Source organism: Mastacembelus armatus, chromosome 1 (genome assembly GCF_900324485.2).
Source record: "Mastacembelus armatus chromosome 1, fMasArm1.2, whole genome shotgun sequence".
NCBI classification, from domain to species: Eukaryota; Metazoa; Chordata; class Actinopteri; order Synbranchiformes; family Mastacembelidae; genus Mastacembelus; species Mastacembelus armatus.
Window position 1 is genome coordinate 11,901,655 of NC_046633.1, and position 21,901 is coordinate 11,923,555.

Here is a 21,901-nt window from a genome sequence, read left to right on the forward strand (position 1 = left end):
GAACATGAGGGCTGTGAAGATGAGGGGGATGAACAGAACGGTGCATGTCACTTTGAGTTTTTTCTTTCTAATGAACTTTTCAGCCTGAAGCTTTGTGCCTGGCTGCATTTTAGTGTTTAATAATGATAGAAATAAGTATAATATTAACAATATTAATTGCAGTATCAACGTGGTTCTTGTTATATATAGTGTATGCTTTTAAGAACTCAAGTCTGCTATTTTCTTTCACCAGGAAGCTGTTATATGTGCTGCTAGTTAGAAGCTAGCTGGTTTGCTAAAAACCTACATGATATGCCCAAGATGTGAGGAATGCCAGGTAAAGCAAAGCTGAAAATGTCAACATATCTGCTTCCATTTCTTCTCATTGACTCATATCATATGTGTTACAATCCAGTGTTAATGATTTATTTGAGAATGGACTGAAAACATGTCAACCTTTGAGAGAAATGTGAAATTGATCAATCTTCTGACTTTACCTCTGGTTTAACTTAATTTTCTATTAAACTCATCAGTTTTGACCAAAACCTTGTAAGTTGCTTTTAAACAGAGGAAATTAAGTATTGAATAAATGCACACCCTAGAAATATGCCCTTAGGTCCCAAAAGCCCCATTGGGATCAGATTTATTTGGTTAAAATCAACATGCTGTAATGCAAATCATCTCACACATAATAACGTACAGGGATCTGCTGGAGCCTATCCCAGCTCTCTTTGGGTGAAAGGCAGGGGTACACCCTGGACAGGTCACCAGTCCATCACAGGGCCACATAGAGACAAACAACCTCACACACTCACACTCACTCCTATGGGCAATTTAGAGTCACCAATCAACCTGACATACATGTTTTTGGACTGTGGGAGGAAACCGGAGTACCTGGAGAAAACCCACACAAGCACGGGGAGAACATGCAAACTCCACACAGGAAAGCCCCTGCTGGGTAACAAACCTGGGAACTTATTGCTGTGAGACAACAGTACCACCGTGCTGCCCGGCATAACTATAGTTTCCGTCTAGCTGTTTGTGTCAGCCTCTGGCCAGCCTTTCACCTCAGTCTCCGGCCAGCTACTCACCCGAGTCTCTGGCCAGCCCTTCACCTGAGTTTCCAGCAGGCCTCTCACCTGAGTCTCTGGCAAGCCCCTTGCCTCTGTCTCCAACCATCCCGTCACCTGAGTCTTCGGCAAGCGCCTTGTTTCAGTCTCCGGCTAGCCTTTCAACTGAGTTTCTGGCCAGCCCCTCACCTGAGCCTCAGGCCAGCCCTCCCTCTCAGTCTCCAGCCAGCCTTTCACCTGAGTCCGCGGCAAGCCTCTCACCTCAGTCTTCGGCCAGCCATTTGCCTCAGTCACCGGCCAGCCTCTCACCTGAGTTTCCGGCCAGCCTTTCATCTGAGTCCTCGACAAGCGCCCCACCCCAGTCTCCGGCTAACCCTTCATCTCAGTTTCCGGGTAGTCCCTCACCTGAGTCCTCAGTAAGCGCCTCACCTCAGTCTCCAGCTAGCTCCTCACCCCAGTCTCCGGCTAGCCCTTCGATTGCTAGCGATTGACCTGAGGGCCTGTCTTCCTCTCAAGCAACCCCAGATTCCTGTCCACTCGAGGGTCCGTCCTCTGGAACCTCCTGATTCTGGGTAGCCTGAGGGTCCCAACTCACCTCCAAAGCAAGCCGGGGCTCACAGCGGCTGGAAGGGCCATCCACCCAGGTTACCCTACATCCTGGGGCGTTATCAAGGCAGACCCCGGACTTTGGCCTCCCTTTCCACCCACCCCTTGGGGCCCGCCTCCTGAAACCCCCTCCACCCACCCGAGGTTTGCGGTGGGTCTCATCCGGACCGCCTGGCAGCTGGTCCTTGGAGGGGGGGTGGGGGGGTACTGTCATGAGGCGGCCTCGCTCCTTTTTCCCTCGTGTGTCTCCATCCCTGTCCTTTCATGTCTGTTGTCTTGTTTGTCTGATTATTTGCAGGTGTGCGAGGTGAGGAGGCACGCAGCTCATTACGCATCTCATGCCATAAAATCCCCGGATTTTCACCAATCAAGTCGTTAGTTTGTCAGTCTGACTCACCGGCTCATCTCACACAGTTGAGCAGCACAGTCCTACTTGGACATACACCCTCTGGGCCAGCTGCCTTCCCACGACAGTCTTTGTAGCTGCAGCCTCAGCCCTGCTACTGTGACAAATGGTGGAACGTGCACAGGTGAGGAAGGAGTCGTAGCTGCAGTGGAGGAGCTGTACACAGAGGAGGAGGAGATGAAGGCGGAGATGTTGAGGAAGAATGAGGGGGTATGGCTGGACAGACTGGGGCATATGTGGCAGTGTTAAACATGTTGAAGCACTTATCAGTTCATTGGCTCTGTCCACACCACCCACTGGTGCCTAGATGTTCTTTGTTGTAGCCCGTGAAGTTGTTAATCCCCCTCCATACTTCTCTGATTTGACCTGCAGTAGAGATTTAGGCCTCCTTGACATTTGTGTACAGCACATCAAATGGTTTACCTTCTCTGGTGGGACTGTTGACAAACTAGGAAAATCCAGTCAGGTGTGAGGTGAGAGTCACATGTTAAAATCTCCTGATATTAAAATGAGGCCTCAGACTGTTCACTTACCCTACACTAACCCTAACCCTAACCCTAACCCTCTTGGTTGAATGTAAACAAGTATGATAATGATATGGCTGAACTACCTGGAAACATAGTCTGATCTGAGACTAACTACCAAAAGCTCAATGTCCTGACAACATGTCCTTTCCTTGACAGTGATATGACCAGGGTTACACCATCTCTTGTTCACAAACACAGCCAGTCCTCCACCTTTTGTCCTGCCACTTGCCTCAGCATCTCTGTCTGAACGTACCAGCGTGAAGTTAGTCACATCCACACAGGAGTCTTCAGTGTTTTGATTCAACCAGGTCTCCAACCTCGACTGCCTGTGCGCCTTGCAGGCCTGCCCTTCTAAATGGCCTCAACCTCCTGCTCACTTGAGAGGTGCCCTCCCGAATGGCCTTGGGTTCCTGTTCATCTGCGGGGTTGTCTCCAGGAACTATAAGACTTTGCTGTCGTCTGCTCAGGTGCAAATTCTAGAATTTGTATACTCCTGTATACTGGCTAATGCTAAATAGCTTTGATAGCTTTGATCATGCGGTCTAATATTGTGCTGATGGTGCTATATTACAGTATTTCAGCAGTGAGGAAGTAGAGATGATAATTAAATTTAGCGTCATAATATAATATTGCAAAAGAGATTCAATATCCCTGCCCTTGCAGCTTCTGATTGGATGAACACAACTGATCCAGGTAATCAGCAATGGGTACAGCAGGGATAGTTGGAAAACAAGCAGGATAGTGGCCCTCGAGGACTGGACTTTGAGACCCCTGTCTTAGACTGATGAAGCTACTCCGATGAGTAGTGAAATGTTTTGACCTAAAAACTAGAAGTCCAGTTGCCATGACTTAACCTCTAGATAATTATTCATCTAGGTTCAACAACCTCTATAGCAGCTGTCTGTCTCCCTCACTCTGAGAACTCACACCACGTTTTACTCATTTCACTTATTTCACAAAACCACATCTCTGCTTTGTTACAATCCATTTTTTTTTCGTTTTTTGGCTGCACGCCATCCTAACTTACCCAAACCCAAACTTATTACTGGCACAGAGGAAGGTGTTACCAGTTAGTACATAGCTAAAGGTCTGCCACACAAACATCGGTAATTATGGGTGCATACACAATGACATGAGGACACACTCAAGTTCATACTGTGGAGTATTTTTGTTGATGCTATAACTGAGAGGTGTTGATTAGTAATGTTTGAGGCTGTAGATTGAGATGTGCTATTGAAAACTTACCTTCCTACTATGTAAACACAAAATACGGGGGGGGGGATAAAATAATAGTAAAGTAATATGAGTGGAAAGTTAAGGTGGTTTAAGAAGTGTTACTTCAAGAAGGACAATAAAAATAAACATTACATTTCTGTATAAATCACAGTATATATGTGTGTGTGTGTGTGTGCATGTCTTTCTGTGGTTATGCGGTCATGTTTTGCTCTGATACCGTTCTTGCGTGGACATTTTGGCCTTGTGAGGACATTTTAGCTGGTCCTCACAACTTCAAATGGTTAGGGTTAAGGGTTTTAAGGGTTAAGACTTGATTAGAATTAGGTTTAGGGTAAGGGTTAGGGTTAGGCATTTAGTTTTGATGTTAGGGTTAGGGTTAGGGTTTAGGGAATGCATTATGTCTATGTGAGTGAGTGTCCTCACAACTATAGTGAGACATGACTGTGTGTGTGTGTGTGTGTGTGTGTGTGTGTGTGTGTGTGTGTGTGTGTGTGTGTGTGTGTGGTTTCTATGAATATTACCATCTGACAGATGAGATGCCTGCTGTTAGGAAACCACAGCATCATATCCTGTAGGCAATTGAAATTAGAAGCAAAAAAAAGAAAAACCCAGCGAGGCCATTAAAGAAATTGAAACCAAGTTAACCACTTAATGCCAATTATGTTTGTTTATGCTTGCTGGGTCTTCAGTTCGTGAGTTTAGTTCAAGCAAGTAAAAATATGAATGAGACTATGGCCCATTTGCATGGAATCATCTTTATAGGGAGTATTGGTATTTATTCCTTTCTTTAATCAAAAGCATGACCTTTCAGTTTTGAGAGGGCTTCTTGATTTTTTTGTTGACATTTTGTAATGCTTTCTCTCAAAACACCACCCTTGCACTCAAAGAATTTGTTTCTCGCATTCTGTGCTCAAAACTCTGCATCTGTTCCTAGACATGGTGCGCTAATGTCCTGAGCCATGTTAAGCTCTTCTCTTTGCAGTCGGGTTGCTACTACTCATGAAATAACTGCTAACAGATTTTTGTAAAATAACCCTGTATCTTGGAGCATCCATTACAGGCACTTATAGTTAGCCTTTGATTGGGTTCAACTTTGTATATGTGCTACTGTATATATACTTTTCTCTATGACTTTGAAAGGAAAGAACAGTTGATCTATACACCATGTTTTGTACTAATGCCTACCTATTGCACAGTGAACTCCCACTACCAAATAATTTCTAGGAATTATGAAACTGTGATATGACTCACTGTGGGTTTTCTTTGCCAACCGGGTCACACACAGACACAGTGGTAGACAGTTCAGTTGTCTTTTATTCCAATTTTTCATTCAGTTCTCAGTCTTTAGGTCTCTTCTCTGTCTTTGCCCAGTAGCTCGGGCCACCAGTAGCTCTCCAGCTGTGGCGAAAACTCCTGCTCTTCTTCTCCCTAAGCGTTATTTCTCTGGTAGCTGCGCTCTCTCTCTCCCTCTGCCAACATAATTCTCTGCAGTGTCTTCCTGGTGTCAGGAGGGAAGAAACCTGCTGGACTGCCACACCTAAGGCTAGCTGCACACTAGACAATTTTCAAATCAATTTTAAAAATGTGGGAGATCACAGACAGTGTTTCAACCAATTTTTAACATTACAGTCCTCCAAAGCACACATTAGATGGTCCGAGCAGACCAAGAGACTACACATCTGCTGTTTGTAGTAATAATTTCATGTTGATGATTCCACAGACAAAAGATATTACAAAGACTTGCGAAATCAGACCAACGCCTTTTCCTTGTCCTATTGTGGTATGTCTTGCACGATACATTATAAAGACGCCATACTTCAAACTTGTCTTCTTTTTCAATATTCCATTTGGCTGAGGTGGTGTTGTGATGTGCTGCCATGTATTTGAGTCGTAAAAGTATGCAACATCTCATTGTGATGCTTCCCAGGCTGCTCACTCTGCGCGTCCGGTGCATGTGAGATGGCGAGCAGAGGAATGGCGCAGTGGACTGAAGTGGCGAATGGGGCTAGTTTTGTTTAGTTTAGCTGTAGGCTGGAATGTATACTGTTCTCACTGATTGCAGTACGGCAATAAAGCTACAAAAACTCTTCAGTAAAGGTCGTGTTGATCTTGTGTGCCTCACTACTCCAACCAACAAGTGACGGGAGTTAACCCCAGAAGATGAGCACCTTCGGCCCTGGAGAAGTCCGCAGAAGACCTCCCCTGTGTCCCCCGACCACGGTCAGGAGACAGAAGCAGGAAAGGTTAACACCAAGAAAGAGTACCGCAGATGCAATATTTGCTTTGAGAATGCTGATTTGTGCAGAGATGTGTACAGAGAAGGCCAGAAAGAGCTGCATTGTGTCTTTGTAGATTTGGAAAAAGCGTATGACGGTACTGAGAGAGAAGCTGTGGTTTTGTATGAGGAAGTCTGGAGTGGCAGAGAAGTATGTTCGAGTGATGCAGGACTTGTATGAGAGCTGTAAGACAGTGGTGAGGTGTGCTGTAGGGGTGACAGAGGAGTTCAAGGTGGAGGTGGGACCGCACCAAGGATGGGCTTTGAGCCCCTTCTTGTTTGCTGTGGTGATGGACAGACTGAAAGATTAGGTTAGACAGGACATTGTCATCTGCAAACATCAAACATCATCATCTGCAAACATCGTCAGTACAAAGTCTGGCCACACTTATGATTTATTGGGTCCCTCAGATGTTTGTCACTGACAGGATAAATAACTTGTATCGGACTAAACCACTTTTAGGGAAGGGTAAAGAGCAGATATTTGGAAAACTTATTTCATCAAATTACAGGTTTCTGTGGTTTTCAATAAAATATCTGGCATACAATAATATAAATATTAAAATTTATTCACAGAACAGGGGGCCGATAGAGTATAACTGGCAGTTATACTCCTGGGCAGTGGGGGCCCCTATAATTGTCACCACTGTTCACCCCACTAGCAACAGCCCTGAATATTCCCATTTCAGAACATCTGAACATATTTTCCTTACACAACCAGTGCACTGTAGCTGGTCAATTCCATGTTAAATATTTAATGATTCAAACTGCATTATGTCCATCATGTCAGCGGTGGACCACAGTCCAAACCTCATTTTTGTATAGAAGGATACCATCGGTACCATGTATTGGTCTCTACATCTGAACACACACCACAAACCATATCCAGTAGATAAGATTTCACACTAATTCAGTTTTAGCTGCCTTCAGTCTAATGCCAGCTAGACTCTCTGAATGCTTCCATTTACCAGCAATCTCTTATGATAAGTCAATAATGGACTTCCCCTGGAAAAGGACCAGGAAGCAATAAACTATGTTTCTTTTTTCTGGAAGAGGATGGGGGAAGGACAAAAGGTAGAATGAAGAGAGGATGGCAAACAACGAGGAAAAAAGAGACAGTGGAGATCAACAAAGTGACAGGAATTTAATTCGTTATTAGATTCAGTTGGTTTCTTTCAAAATATAAATAAGCCTATGCACTGTTTCAATCACACCCTTGATGTTGTTCTGACATATGGCATTAAAATTAAACAGTTACTAGTATTACCCCAAATCCTCCTTTGTCTGACTATTCCTAAATAACGAAGTTAAAATAATGAATCATACAAAATGGCAGCTTGGTGGTTAGCACTGTTGTCTCACAGAAAGAAGGTTCCTGGTTTGAAACCCAGCAGGGGCCTTTCTGTGTGGAGTTTGCATGTTCTACCCGTGCGTCTGTGGGTTTACTCCGATTTCCTCCCACAGTCCTAAAACATGTATATATATAGACTGGGGCAAAAAATGGATGGATGGATGGATGAAATACCACAAAGAATAGCCAGGTAGCTTAAACATAGTGGTGAAAATAATATTTTAGTCATATTGGATGTTCTTTAGCAGCAACAATCCTGCCTGTATGTCATTTTAAGGAGAAAAACATTCTCATTTTAAAGAGGAAATTCAGTTCCTCACAGTAACTTAAAAACACAAAACCTTCTTATTTGTCTAACGACTTTAATAAAAATCTGTCCTGGATTTTATCATGCACATCATTAAATAATTATTATTGTTTAGTGGTCATGAATCGGTATTGCTATCAGTGATATTAGTTCTGTATTTATTTGGTATCAGATCAATACCAAATTTTGTAGTATTGTACAGTACTAAAAGTGCTATTTGTGTTTCTGATTATCTGGATTACAGATTAAGCCTGGGTCTGTGTTCATATTACTAGGCTCAGCGGTTGTGACAGTCTTATCAGGTGTGACTTTGGGTTGTGGAAGTTGCAAAAATCTCATATATGTTGGCAAATCCTCCTGATATGTCCCTCCTCCATCTCAACTGTAAAAGACCTTGGAGTAATAGCCTGCTGTATGACTGTTTCTTGTTTTTGTTCTCATGGACGCCACACGTTTTGGCCTACCTGTAATGGTCTCAGTGCGCGGGCTTTGTGATGCCGGTTGTTTCTCTTTTGCTTGCTTCTCTGTTTTCCTGAGTCCTCCAAAGATTCTAACTACAAAAAGGTTCCTCTGGTCCAAAAGTACTCTACTCTTGTGGCTTTTATCCGACTTATTATAAATGGGTGGCGTTATCAAACTAAATCACAATTGAATCTATCAGAATAAAAATCATTATTGAGTCATTAAAATCCAAGCTAGTGAACCAATCAAGACCAAATGTACTGTTTATTTCTGGTTTTCCATCACAAAGATTAGATTATAGCAGTTTAAATACAAAGTCCAAAAAATGCAAAGAGAGCTTTAACGTGATATATTAGAGGTCCAATTCTTTTTAAAATTTTTAGTGTTTCTTGCTGCTCAGCACCAGTGAGAAGCCAGAAGTATCATGCAAAAATACTCATGCTACTATATAAAAATGTACTGTACTCATTATTGTCACTATTGTTTTAAATATTTAAGGGCAACAAACCAAAAATCAAAGATTCTTCAGAATTTAAAATATTAACATTTTTAGAGATATCTGCCCTCAGTCCGATGCTCACTGGATGTTGCCCACATCCATTTAGCTATAATGTTCAATAGAAAATGCCCCTGAGTCGCTGGACCTCATGATGTTGTCATTATGTCTGAGTGACAGCTGGGAGAGGTATAATCCTTTGCTTTGGGATTTCACTGGGCTGTCTGAAACCTATAGCATATGAGAGAGAGATGTTTAGATCTTTAGTATAGTAACAAAAGTACAATAATGTCATATGGCCATACCTCCAAACTCCAGTTTTGTCTTAGAGGACATAAACATTAAATTTAAGTATAGATTACCACAAGTTGTGGGTGGGGATACTGGCATTTTTTTTTTTTTTTCATATGCTGCAAGGTTAAAGTTGCATTAATCAATACTTTTATAGGCACGATGATGTAAATGATTAAAAGTAATGTGTAAGGTGTCACTCGTAGTGACAAACCTGAACAAAATTATTACCTAAATCTACTACGCCCCTATCAAAAACTTTCAGTTTTATGTGGCATTGTTGTAGTTTCCTGGAATACAACTTCACATTTTTATGTTGTTCCATATGTACTTGATGTGTAGGAAACTGTTTATTATCAATTATCAAGCTGGTAGGGCTAACTTATTAGGGGTGTTCTCCTGTTGGGATGCCCCAAATTGCTAAAAAATAGGGGGGAAAAAAACAATTAATGCCGCTTTAAGTTTTGACAAACCAGTAAGTGGTGAAAATCTATACTGTCATTTAAAGAAGTACAATTTAACTATTTAAAGAATCAGGTATTTTACCTCTTCAAATTTCTTGGCCTTGTACTGCTCCGCCCCTTTTAGAAAGTTCAGCAGTATGATGTCACACAGCACAGTGCCCTACACAATAATAATAATAATAACATTATTTATACAGCACTGGCGATACGAGGAAAGCCATTTAATAAAACTGAGCACAGGCAGACAAAATGAACAGAAAGCAGACCACACTAGGATGTTTGCTGACTATGGGTGAGCACAATGCAAGCTGCCACAAAATGACAGACAGCTGGTGAACATGGTATAATGATGGCATGCAACTGATGAGTATCTGATCAACCACAATAGGCCTTTCTCAGTATTTGTTCTTGCTCATACTTGTGTTTTACACATTAATGAAATATCATCAGTCACAGCCCAAGTACTGTTCAATTGAAAGTCTACAAATAGCTGGTACAGACGCAATACGAGGAAGCATGTTTTGCCTGCACATTTTATTGAGGTTCCTTTGGGAGACGACCTGGGTGGACTTGGGTTTACCAAATATCCCAGAATGCACAGTAAGGCAATTAGCAGAGCCAGGCTGAAGGTTGTTATTTAAATTGAAGTAGGATTTTTAGTGGGCCAGTTTATGAAGTTTCGACATAAATAACCCTTTAGATTTAGAATATATGAATATATATATGCCAATTTGGAAAATTGCTGTGACATTTCCAGAGATGTGGGTACATGCTAGCAGACCAGAATAACTCCTACAATTAGAAGGCAGCTAACATGATGACCAGAATGTTTTCCTGGTAAACACCCTCTTGACTGACACCTTGCCTACACTGCCTTCATGTCAGCTCCTGTATTGGTGTCAAAACACAAGTACAGTCAGTTGAATTTATCTGTGTCGCATAAGTAACGACTAGGGAAGAGACCAAGGCAAACTCTGGGACGAAAACAGTTCAATGCCAAGAGGACGAAGGTAGCACAAACAAAGCAGGAAGCAGGAAGGCAGCAGGCTACTGACCAAGTCAAAGGATCCAGCACCACATGCACCAGCAGGGTAGTGGTAACAGAAGAGTAGTAAACAGAAGAGTTGTGGCTTTTATATTGGCTGGGAGATTGCACAGAATGAGGGGCAGGTGAGTGTGGGTGGGGCTGCTGGAGCAGGTAAAATAGGCGACAGGAAGGCAAAAGCGTATCAAAATAAGAACCAGTTTAAAAAGTGCTAAGGTATTATGACAGTATTCTGTTAACTAGTACTGAGAACACACACAAGACTATAGAAAAATTGCTGGTACATAATGAACTTTGACACTGGATTTTTATGCCAGTAGAATTTACCACTCCCACTGATGTGAAGGCTGCTACCATGTTGATGAGTGTGGGGATCATGTTGAACTTCCCTGCCTACAAAGGAAAATGCAGGGGTTTATATCAGCAGGTTTCAGTCATCTTGATATCATAAGCACTTTATAAATGCAGTTGGACAAGAAATTATTATTGTAATTCCTGCTTCTACTTTCTCCTAAGTCTCCAATGTTTACACTTAGATTTAATCCTTGTTATACTGAATTTAATTGATTGCCTGATGCATAAATTCCCCCACACACACAGCAAGATGTATTACAGTACTTACATTTCCATTGACCAGAACATCAAATCTAATAGCATAGGCTTTGACCAGAGTGCGGTAGTCTGTCCCATTCTCCATCTTATAGTATTTGGCAAACCTGTAATGACAGACAAGTCACAGTAAGACAACAATTCTAATCTTATATATTAGTAAGAGAGCATCACTGATAATTTACAATCCAGTGTCTTCATGTGCCTGTCCCAAGACCGAGTAAATGCAGCGGGTTGTGTCAGGAAGGGCATCCAACATAAAATTTAAGCCAAATCAAACATGCGAATCACAAATATGACTTCCATACCGGATCGGTCGCGGCCCGGGTTAACAACAACCACCACTGGTGCTGTTAACCTACAGGGTTCCAGTTTCCACTGGAACCCTGTAGGTCAAAGAAGGAGAGGAGGAAGGCGTGTTCATAGGCAAAGAGAGAAGAGGAAGGGCAGGAGTGTAGGACTTAGAGTAGGGACTTTGAATGTAGGGACTTTGTCAGGGAAAACTAGAGAGTTGGCTGATATGATGGAGAGAAGAAAGGTGGATATCTTGTGTGTTCAGGAGACCAGGTGGAAAGGTAGCAAGGCCTATAGATTAGGAGCAGGGTTCAAGCTGTTTTAGCATGGTGTGGATAGAAAGAGAGATAAGAACAAAGGAGACATGCAGAGTTGTGGAAACTACAGAGGAATAAAGCTGATAAGTCACATGATGAAGTTATGGGAAATGGCAGCAGCATGGTTTCATGCCAAGAAAGAGTAGCGCAGATGCAATATTTGCTTTGAGAATGCTGATGGAGAAGTACAGAGAAGGCCAGAAGGAGCTGCATTGTGTCTCTGTAGATTTAGAAAAAGTGTATGACAGGGTGCTGAGAGAGGAGCTGTGGTTTTGTATGAGGAAGTCTGGAGTGGCAGAGAAGTATGTTCGAGTGGTGCAGGACATGTATGAGAGCTGTAAGACAGTGGTGAGGTGTGCTGTAGGGGTGACAGAGGAGTTCAAGGTGGAGGTGGGACTGCACCAAGGATGGGCTTTGAGCCCCTTCTTGTTTGCTGTGGTGATGGACAGGCTGACAGATGAGGTTAGACAGGAATCTCCATGGATCATGATGTTTGCAGATGACACTGTCATCTGTAGTAAGAGCAGGGAGCAGGTGGAGGAAAATCTAGAGGTGGAGGTTTACTCTGGAAAGGAGAGGAATGAAGGTTAGCCGCAGTAAAACAGAGGACGTGTGTAAATGAGAGGGACTCAAGTAGAACGGTGAGGTTACAGGGAGTAGAGGTGAAGAAGGAGGAGGATTTTAGATACCTAGGGTCAACAGTCCAGAGCAACAGAGAGTGTGGAAAAGAAGTGAAGAGACGTGTGCAAGCAGGTTGGAACTAGTGGAGGAAAGTGTCAGGTGTGATGTGTGACAAAAGAGTGTCAGCAAGAATGAAAGGAAAGGTGGACAAGATAGTGGTGAGACCAGCAATGTTGTCTGGTTTTGAGACATTGGCACTAAGAAAAAGACAGGAGGCAGAGGTGGAGGTAGCAGAGCTGAAGATGTTCAGGTTCTCTCTGGGAGTGACGAGGATGGATAGGATCAGGAATGAGTACATCAGAGGGACAGCTCATGTTAGATGTTTTGGAGAAAAAGCCAGGGAAGCCAGATTGAGATGTTTGGACATGTTCAGAGGAGGGACAGTGAATACATTGGTAAAAGGATGCTGAGGTTAGAGCTGCCAGGAAGGAGGCCTAGAGGAAAACCAAAGAGGAGGTTTTTGGATGTAGTGAAGGACGACATGAGGATAGTTGGTGTGGGTGATGAGGATACAGAGGATAGGGTTAAATGGAGGCAGATGATTCGCTGTGGTGACCCCTGAAGGGAGCAGCCGAAAGGAAAAGAAGAAGAAGAAAAATAATTGTAACCATAAAATAATCATTTATATGTCAGACTCAGATAAAAGCACTTTTAAAAGGGTCACAACATTCAAATGTTAAACAAGCACAAAAGCAAATGAATGTAAATGAATCTTCTTAAATATAAATATTTTTATATTTCCTTTGCTAAAGTTAGAAGTCTTGATATAAAGTTAAAAAAAACATGAATCTCTACAATGAGTTTCATGGTTGATTAGTGGTTGCCAGGGTCTCCGCTTATGTCATCTGGATGAAAGATATGTCTAACTATGTAGGCAAATACCTGAAATTGTAGCCCGGTGACACACTGGTCCTCTGTGACATGGCATCCAGTCGGGTGAACGAGTATGAGGGGTTACACTGGTCGTCTGATTTGTCCAGATCACACATCCAGCCAATCTTTATTCCAATTACTCCTCCCTGAGAGAATTGTCAAAACGAGAAAAGTGAAGCAATGAGCGGATTTTTCTTAGTCATCCAATTTGCACTGGCTTAGGAAGATCTCTTTCTATGTCATGGTTTCTGCTCTTGTACTTAACTGCTTTACTGTATTAGTCCAAGAAAGTCAACCACAACCAAACTCCCCCTGCTTGAACTATGGAAAGTTGCTCTAAAGCCTGCTAAAAAAACAGAATTAGAAGGTAATTACAGTGATGCTGGCTGCTGTATTCCAAACCTTGAGCAGTGAGATGGGGAGATAGACACTGATTTACCTCAAACTTTAAAGTTACAGTTTACATAAAGGGTATTTTATGCAGACTATTAAAAACCTGTTCTGTTATGTTCTCACCTCACGACAATGGGGAGGCAATGAGTGCAATGGTCCCATGGTGTGTTATTATGGGGTGTGTGCTATATGTATGATGTACAATGTTTAATCTATTACCTCAGGATTTGTGCAGCATTTTATTTATTGTTAACTGTTGTAGTTGACAGTGCAGTGTTGTTTTAGATGTTATGTAATTGTGGTGTATCTGTGTACAGAATTAAGCTTAAGACTAATTTCCTGATGGAGACAATAAACTATATTGTTTTGTATTGTACTTTATTGTACATCTTCTTAACATGAAAAATTTAGCATCACCATTATGAACATATTATGTGCAGATGTTCATCACTTTTGTGCTCAGCCACACCCTGACAGTGCTGTAGCAGAACAGACTAGAACAGACTAGAACAACCAATGCTGAACCTTAACAAATAATTTTCAGGTCTACTTGCCTTTGACGCCCAATGATAGTCATTCTGTCCAAGTTTTATTGGACTGCCTTAATGATGTGAAAATGTGGCTGTCTCAGAACTTTGTCAGTCTGAACAAAGTCAAACACAATGCAATCTCTTTGAAAAATTAGATTCTTCTCCCCATTTGGATTTTAATTTCTGTTCAGTTGTCAAAATCTTAGGTGTAATTTTTGACTCAGACTATGATTCAGTTGTTAAGTCTTGTTTCTTTCAGGTATGTTTGCTTGCTTAAGCAAACCTGATTTTGTGAAAATTATTCATGCCTTAGTCACACCCCGTTTTGGACTACCATGCAGTGCCTGCATGGTACTACCACTGCTATGCAGATGACACTCAGCTGTATCTATCTATGAAACCTGTTAACACAGGTTCTGTACATTGTTTTCTTAGTTTTGATGTGTCTGCAAGTAGAACTTTCAAGCATTTCCTCCAGCCACGACACAATTGTATCTTTAAAGATGTCTAGCTGCTGCTTGGCATGAGTAGTTATTTGCCTCAGCATTGCAAGTTCTTCTTCATAAACAAGGGTGCAGTACTTCCAGTTCTTCCCTCTTCATGTCTTCTGCCATAAGTTTGCACCTTTGTCAGTCCTGATGGAAGGTATGCACCATACTGGCATGTAACTGTGCAGGGCAGTGATTGTCTGTTGACAGGAGAATGGTAGAATGAAACACTCCCCAGTCTGTGAGGATGTTCTCGACAACCACAGTGTTTGTTACAGGCTGTAGTTGAAGATGCACTGGCTATATTACGGAGCCAGAACAGTGACAGTGGCACTGAAAAATAACACTGAAAACAAAATCCGAACTGATAAATAAAACATTGGCATACATCAAATGTATATAGCATTTTTCAGGACACTCAAAGATGCTTAATTCAACAAAACTAAAAAGAAGAAGGAAATAAGATACTGTATGTATAAAATGACTATTAAAGGCTAAGGGAATGCCAGTTTGAACAGGTGGGTTTTAAGCAGTGAATTAAAAGTCAGTAGCGAGTTGAAGTTTCTAATGAGTTGTGGAATACAATTCCAGAGGGTTGGGGCAGCGGCGGCGAAGGCTCGGTCCTCCAAGGTTTGGTGCTTGGTTCTAGTGATGAGGCTCAGGAGGTTGGAGTCAGCAGATCTCAGTAGGGCTGTTTCAATGCTGTGGTGATAAGTCAGATTTAAATGTTATGAAGAACTGGCAGGAGTGGACATATTGCTGGGGTGTGGAGTGAAGACAGAGCATTACACTATTTTGGAGGGCAGCGGTTATCAAAGGTTCAGACCATGTTTTTTCAGGATGGGAGTGATTGTAGCAAGTTTGAGTGAGGTTGGAATAGAACCAGTGGTGTGGGTGGTGTTTATAATGTTGGTGATGAGTGGAATGAGAGAGGGGAGACAATGTTTGATGCGGGGGGATGGGATAGGGTCCAGATGACAGGTGGTGAGAATGATGAAAAACTATGAATGGATAGTGGATTGAATTTTGGTTTTGAGGTTGGGTGGACAGAGGAAGAGGAGGCAAGGTGTCTATGTATTATTTAAATTTTTGAAAAAAAAAAGGATAGGGCGATATTGCATTTGTCTCTAGTGAAGGTGACTGTGATATTAACCTTAGGTTTCGTTAGTTTATTGATATTAGAGAACAAGGTACGGGGGTTTGAGTAGATAATTTCAGAGTTAAATTTAGAACGGTCATTATTGACTGCAGATTTGTATATGGTGGCATGGTCTTTATGGGCTTGGGCTTGAACAGTGAGTCCGGTTTTCTTGTAGCGGCATTCCAGTTGTCTTCGTTTGTTCTTGAGATTGTAGTCTTGAGACTGGGATGTACCTGGAATCATTCAAGGAGAATAGATGGTGAGAAGGACAGCTGAGTGAAAAGGTCGGTGAAGTCGGAGAGGAAAGATGATTTTAGGGGGCAAGGTAGAAGATGGCAACTGTGACTGAATGTGGACCAGGGAGTCTTGCAATGAGGGCCTCTATGGCTGTAGGGGTGACATTGAAGAAGGCCAAACTGTCTTAATGTTGTAGTGATGTCTGTAGAGGCAGGTGTATGGTGGTTTAACCGGAGGAGCTGCGAGGACACGTACTGAAGAGCCATAGTTGGTTGGAACTTAGGAGCAGATGGAAGTGATCGCAGAGAGGCTAGTAAGAAAGCCACAAACGACCACCACATGCAGCTGACAAGCTGGACATGTACAGAGTGTACCCCTGCTTGTTTTTAGGCCTGAGTGAGTTATTGTCTTGGAAAACCACATTCACGTAATGCAACAGCACTTTGGTTGTACAGCCAACATCAGAACAGAAAATCTAAACCCTGAATAAATCAATGTACAAATACAGCATTCACCACTGTGATACATTACCAAAATCAGTAAAATATTCTGATGTGGTCATTACACTGTACAGTCCACAGTGTCCATGCTTTTCCATTCAGTTTTTCACCTTCTTTTTGGCCTTGTCAGAACAAATGCAAATTTCACTGCATATGAACAGTGCAAATTCCTTATTGTACTTTATGTTTGCTTTGGAGAACAATGAATCTTGACTATGAGAGTTTTGTGGGATGTGCAGGGTTGTTTACTGCCAGAATATCAGTTCCTGTTTTATGCACAGTTTGGTATTTTATAGCCAAAGATCTTGCACACAGTTTGACTAAATGACTGAGTAACGTAAATCCCTTCTATCTTTGAAGGAAAACATCTTCAAAAAGCTATGTGAAGGCACAAGACACAACTTTGACCTTGAAAACGAATTTGACTCTACCTTTCTTGCCAGTTCAGTGAAGTTCTGCTGTGCGTAGCGGACCACATCTCCCACTCTGAAGATGGGGCAATAGGTGTTGTTGATCATGTCAAAGTTACAGTTTCGAATGTAATTGTCAGTGATAGTAGGGAGGAAATTTCCTCTGCAAACATATAGCACAGACATTTCCCCATGTTATTATATCAACAGTATCATCATCATCATTATAATGATCATATATAAAGTTATTATTGCCATACTTGGTGTAATTGAAGGTTGGGAAACGGATGCTGTTCTTAATGAAAATGGTGAAATTCTCCACTTCCATCATTGGTGTACTGAGATGACAAAAAAGAAACAGGCAGTGAGAGACTTGCAAACAGGATTGTACAGTGGCCAACAAGGACAAACACGCCGCAACGGCCAAATGCTGCAAATACAGAAACGCTGCAACTTGCATGTGTTTTCGTAGTTGCAGCATTTCTCTCTTGTATGTGTTTTCGCTGTTGCTCTGCCACATTCTGAAAAGACAATCTGTCTGCACTCTCTTTATTACTCATCCAACGGGTTTTGCCACAACACAGCGTTTCTGTATTTGCAGCATTTCTCTCTTGTATCTTTTTGCTGTTGCAGCATTTCTGTATTTGCCCTTGTCAGCCACCGTAGGATTGTGTTAAAGTCAACTTCTTGTGTACTAGGATGGAAGCAGAAACCCTTGATCCTAATGGCTAAACAAATAAAATCAGAACTGTCTACATGACATGATAATTAAATTTTAAAATAATAATTAATTAATAATTAATTTTTAAAAATCATTAATTTGCACCTGACTACTGCATTGAACAAGCTAAAAATGTATTATGTGACTGTATTATTGCATTGTATTCACAGAGAAATGCCTAGAGTCATTAAATGAGTATGTATGACTCCTAGCTGTGTTTTGGCCTTGTTGTTTTATAGGAGATTTTAAGCAACCTACGACACATCACTTAAATCAATCAAATATGATATTGAAAATAGTTCAACTAATAAAAAGGAAATGTGTATTGGTAATTGGTAATTAATTGGAAATACTTCTATTTTAAATCTGATTTTATCTATTTAACTGGAGATGCTGCAATATTTATTTAACAATATTTTAGGAGAGGACAGACATTGGGACTTGAGGACTATATTGAAACATAGTTATGTACAAATAAAAACTCTTGGTTCTAGTGTTAGAGATGTGTCTAAATTGAGGTACATATCATCACCTTGCTATCAATGAGGCACAGTGTTTCAATTTAATATTCATATTAAATATGAATAAAGTGCACAACAGTCATAAAGAGCTCTGTCACATGCACAGTATGATCTTACGTTTTTATGGTGTCTACCTCAGCAGGACACCAACCCTTCATCTGACACTTGCTGACATTGGCATGAGAATGAACACATTTCCCTGTCAGGATCCCTGAACATGAACAGAAATGCTTTTTAGCCAACTTTAAAAGCAAAACTGATTGTGATAAACAACCTGTATAATTTAATACAATACATTTATATAATAAATGTGAATATTTTCATCAAATACTATGAAGCAAAGACACAGACGAAAGGTCTCACCATTACTTCCTGTCTTATCGCAGTCACCATCTTGGGTACAAATATATTTCGTGTCAGCCTAGGTAAGAGACAATGACACACACAGATAAACACTTTAAAACTGGTTATCATTATTACTAATACATTACAGTCATAATGGCGGTTAAAGCATTAATAAGGTGGTAGAAGTACTGCAGTAACAGCAACTGACCTCAGGACAGTATCCTTGAACTTGGTTCTCTGTAGTGATCAGTTTGGTGATGATACAGAAGACTGAAGCACCCTACAGACAACACATATATATAGCACATTACCATCACTGTATCCTGATGGTAGTCTGTCCATGAATCCATCTGTATGTCCATACCTGTGTAGGTGTAACATAGTCGGCAACATCCATGACCTTGTCTTTGTAGATTCCAAAACCTTTGACCTTAGTCATCACAGAGGATTCAATAGCTGTGTCTCTCACTTGGTACGCCTTCTCATAGAGAAACACCCACCTGAAGTGCACACACATACACAATGTGAGACTGAGCTAAAAGCTACATCATGGTGCAGGAACAAAATAGCCAAAACATTGAAATTATTGATTTTGTGAGTTCTTGATGTCATTGTATGGACATTTATGCCAATGTGTTGTACTGGCAATAATAAGAAACCATAAGCGTAAGCTTCCTATAATTGTTTTTTTTTTTTTGTTTGTTTATTTATTTGTGGGTTTGAAAGTGCATGTGTGTGAAATGTTGGTACTGAACTCCATCATGACCTACAGCAAAAAAGTGCTTAAAAATGAGACACAAAATTTTTTACAGCAAGTAAGTCTTGTAATTCACTAGTAACTTATAATTACTAGTGAATTACATAAAATTAAATATAATTACAAACAATATATAAGTTGAAACCAGTAATACAAAAAAAACACAAAAATAGTCAACAGTTAGTATGCAACAAACAGAATGCTTGCATAGCTTGACTGCCTGACATATTACTTCTATGACTGATACATTTTTGGGGAAAACAGATTGGAATTACCCTCCCATGTGTGTATGCTTAAAAACGTCGAAATTTTAGCTGGTAATGCTTGTATAGACATTGTCAGCGACGTACCAATTTACTTATATTGGTAGTGATATGTGTACGTTTAATTATTTAAGATGAACATTTTACATAATACAGTAATTATCAATAACACTTGTGATGTAACAGTATCAAACAACACTAAATGAAAATAGTGTATTTAGCTTGTCCTATGCTGTGACCATCACCACATTATTTGTTTTGCTGTCAATTAAAGTGTCTGCGTGCTGTAATAGTCACTGCCTATTCCATTACATCAAATACACATATAGCTTATTGAAATAGATACATAGATTTCTGGGATAGACAGTTGCTGTTATTTAATTCAAGGCCACACAAAATACTGTGTAAATCCCAAAACTACATAAGAACAAAAAGAAATACTCACCCAATGAAGTATGTTATGATGAGAAGTTGGACGACACGATTGATAATGCCAATGGTCCAGCTCTTCACTACCACTGACTTGGTAGTTTCATAGGTGAAGAAGTCTGTTATACAAGACCACATCCCAGCAGTGTGGATGTGTCACAAAATAACTGTGTTATTTCTGTATGTGACCTGAATATAAAGAAAAATTGTGTGGGTTATGGGTTTAAAAGCTGAACCTCAAGCCAAAGTACCAAGTACTTGCCCAGAGCAAGTATAGACTTTGGTCCTGAAATGCAGTTGACATGTATGTTACTAGTTTGTCTTAAAAAAAAAAAAAAAAAAAAAACAGAGAGCGGTATCCAGATATTAGTGAGCTGTATCTGTTCTTCACGGAAAAAGGGTAAACAGTCAAAAGCCCCCTTTGCTCAATGGCACCAACCTTCAGCTGATGTCGTCTTCCTGTTACTGAAAATGACTAACTAGTCAACAAATAAGCAGCTTTGTCTCTGTCTCTCTTTGCGTCTTTGCTCCGTCTCTCTCTTCATCCATTCCCCTCTCGGGTGTTTTTTATCTTTGGCTCTCTCATTTCCCCTTCTCAATGACTACTCAAAATCCCCCTCCCTTCTTCTGCTCAGTGCACCATGGACATTGATGGTCAATTGTCTATGTGCAGCATTCTCCAATTACAGTCAAGGGACAAAAACACCAGTTTTGTATTATGCTAAGAGTGGTGACTAAAGGTCTAAGAGTAGCCACACACTCCACAGAAATGATAAATTCCAGTAAAAGCTGTATGACTAATGACCAAATTAGTATCATTTATTACAATTTATTGTTGCTCTATGTAAGTATGTGTAAATACTGGGAATAAAATTAAATTAAATGGACAGTCAAACCCAAACCCAATACAAGTAATCCAATACAAGTAAAAAATAATTAATCTATCTTAAAAGACTCAAAACTGTCCAGCACATACAAAGTGAGAATTAATAAGTTTTTAGGTGGAAAACATTTCCCATAATTTACCATTTCAAACTGAAAAACAGCGCTGTTTTTTTTTTTAAGAAAATGTATTAGGAATCTTGCCTAAACCTAATCAAAATGAATGATGCTAGGCCAAGTTGCAGGATTATAGCCCACTAAGCCTGAAATGATTAAAATATTCCCATTTCAGAACATCTGAACATGTTTTCCTTACACAACCAGTGCACTGTAGCTGGTCAATTCTATGTTAAATATTTAATGATTCAAACTGCATTATGTCCATCATGTCAAAGGTGGACCACCGTCCAAACCTCATTTTTGTGTAGAAGGATACCATGTATTGGTCTCCACATTTGAACACACACCACAAACCATATCCAGTAGATAAGATTTCACACTAATTCAGTTATAGCTGCCTTCAGTCTAATGCCAGCTAGACTCTCTGAATGCTTCCATTTACCAGCAGTCTCTTATGATAAGTCAATAATGGACTGCCCCTGGAAAAGGACCAGGAAGCAGTAAACTATGTTTCTTTTTTCTGGAAGAGGATGGGGGTAGGACAAAAGGTAGAATGGAGAGAAGATGGCAAACAAGGAGGAAAAAAGAGACAGTGGAGATCAATGAAACTGACAGGATAGAATGTAAGGAAATACAAGGGAGTAGCGGTAGAGGACAAGATCCCACACACCATTGCAAACCAACTGGCTGCTGCTCTGGAGTTACATAGGCTATGATAGAGATAATGTGGGCTGGAATCCTACCCCATACAGACAGAAAGTACAGCAGCAACCACTCCCTCCTGCTGGAGCCTTAGCAAATGACCCATATTCCTGCTTTTTCCAACTATCCCCACGGTACCCACAGCGATAGTTGGAAAACAAGAAGGGCAGGGC

At 40.9% G+C, this 21,901-nt stretch overlaps 1 protein-coding gene across 2 annotated transcripts; it reads right to left on the reverse strand.

Moving 5' to 3' along the window:
• Positions 1-8,660: 8,660 nt before the first annotated feature.
• On the reverse strand, positions 8,661-20,551 carry p2rx3b (purinergic receptor P2X, ligand-gated ion channel, 3b). Of its 2 annotated transcripts, XM_026303749.1 has the most exons (13): positions 20,464-20,551; positions 20,041-20,213; positions 18,940-19,075; positions 18,784-18,855; positions 18,594-18,651; positions 18,348-18,441; positions 17,249-17,326; positions 17,010-17,151; positions 13,299-13,435; positions 11,138-11,231; positions 10,843-10,908; positions 9,553-9,630; positions 8,661-8,946 (listed from the first exon to the last, which is right to left on the reverse strand). In XM_026303749.1, the coding sequence occupies exons 2-13, from the start codon at positions 20,160-20,162 to the stop codon at positions 8,821-8,823; spliced, it is 1,203 nt and encodes a 400-aa protein (XP_026159534.1). In that variant the 5' UTR covers positions 20,163-20,213; positions 20,464-20,551; the 3' UTR covers positions 8,661-8,820. The 2 variants fall into 2 exon arrangements, with proteins under 2 accessions (XP_026159534.1, XP_026159533.1); XM_026303748.1 differs by lacking the exon at positions 20,464-20,551 and having other exon boundaries at positions 20,041-20,294.
• Positions 20,552-21,901: the final 1,350 nt, after the last annotated feature.

Bases quoted from the DNA above. Each gene is read 5' to 3' on its own strand.
- p2rx3b (XM_026303749.1), bottom strand. From the start codon at position 20,162: ATGTGGTCTTGTATAACAGACTTCTTCACCTATGAAACTACCAAGTCA. The intron at 19,076-20,040 runs GTGAGTATTTCT...TGTGCACTTCAG, and splicing joins ATCATAACATACTTCATTGG to GTGGGTGTTTCTCTATGAGA. The intron at 13,436-17,009 runs GTAGAGTCAAAT...CAATTCTCTCAG, and splicing joins TCACTGAACTGGCAAGAAAG to GGAGGAGTAATTGGAATAAA.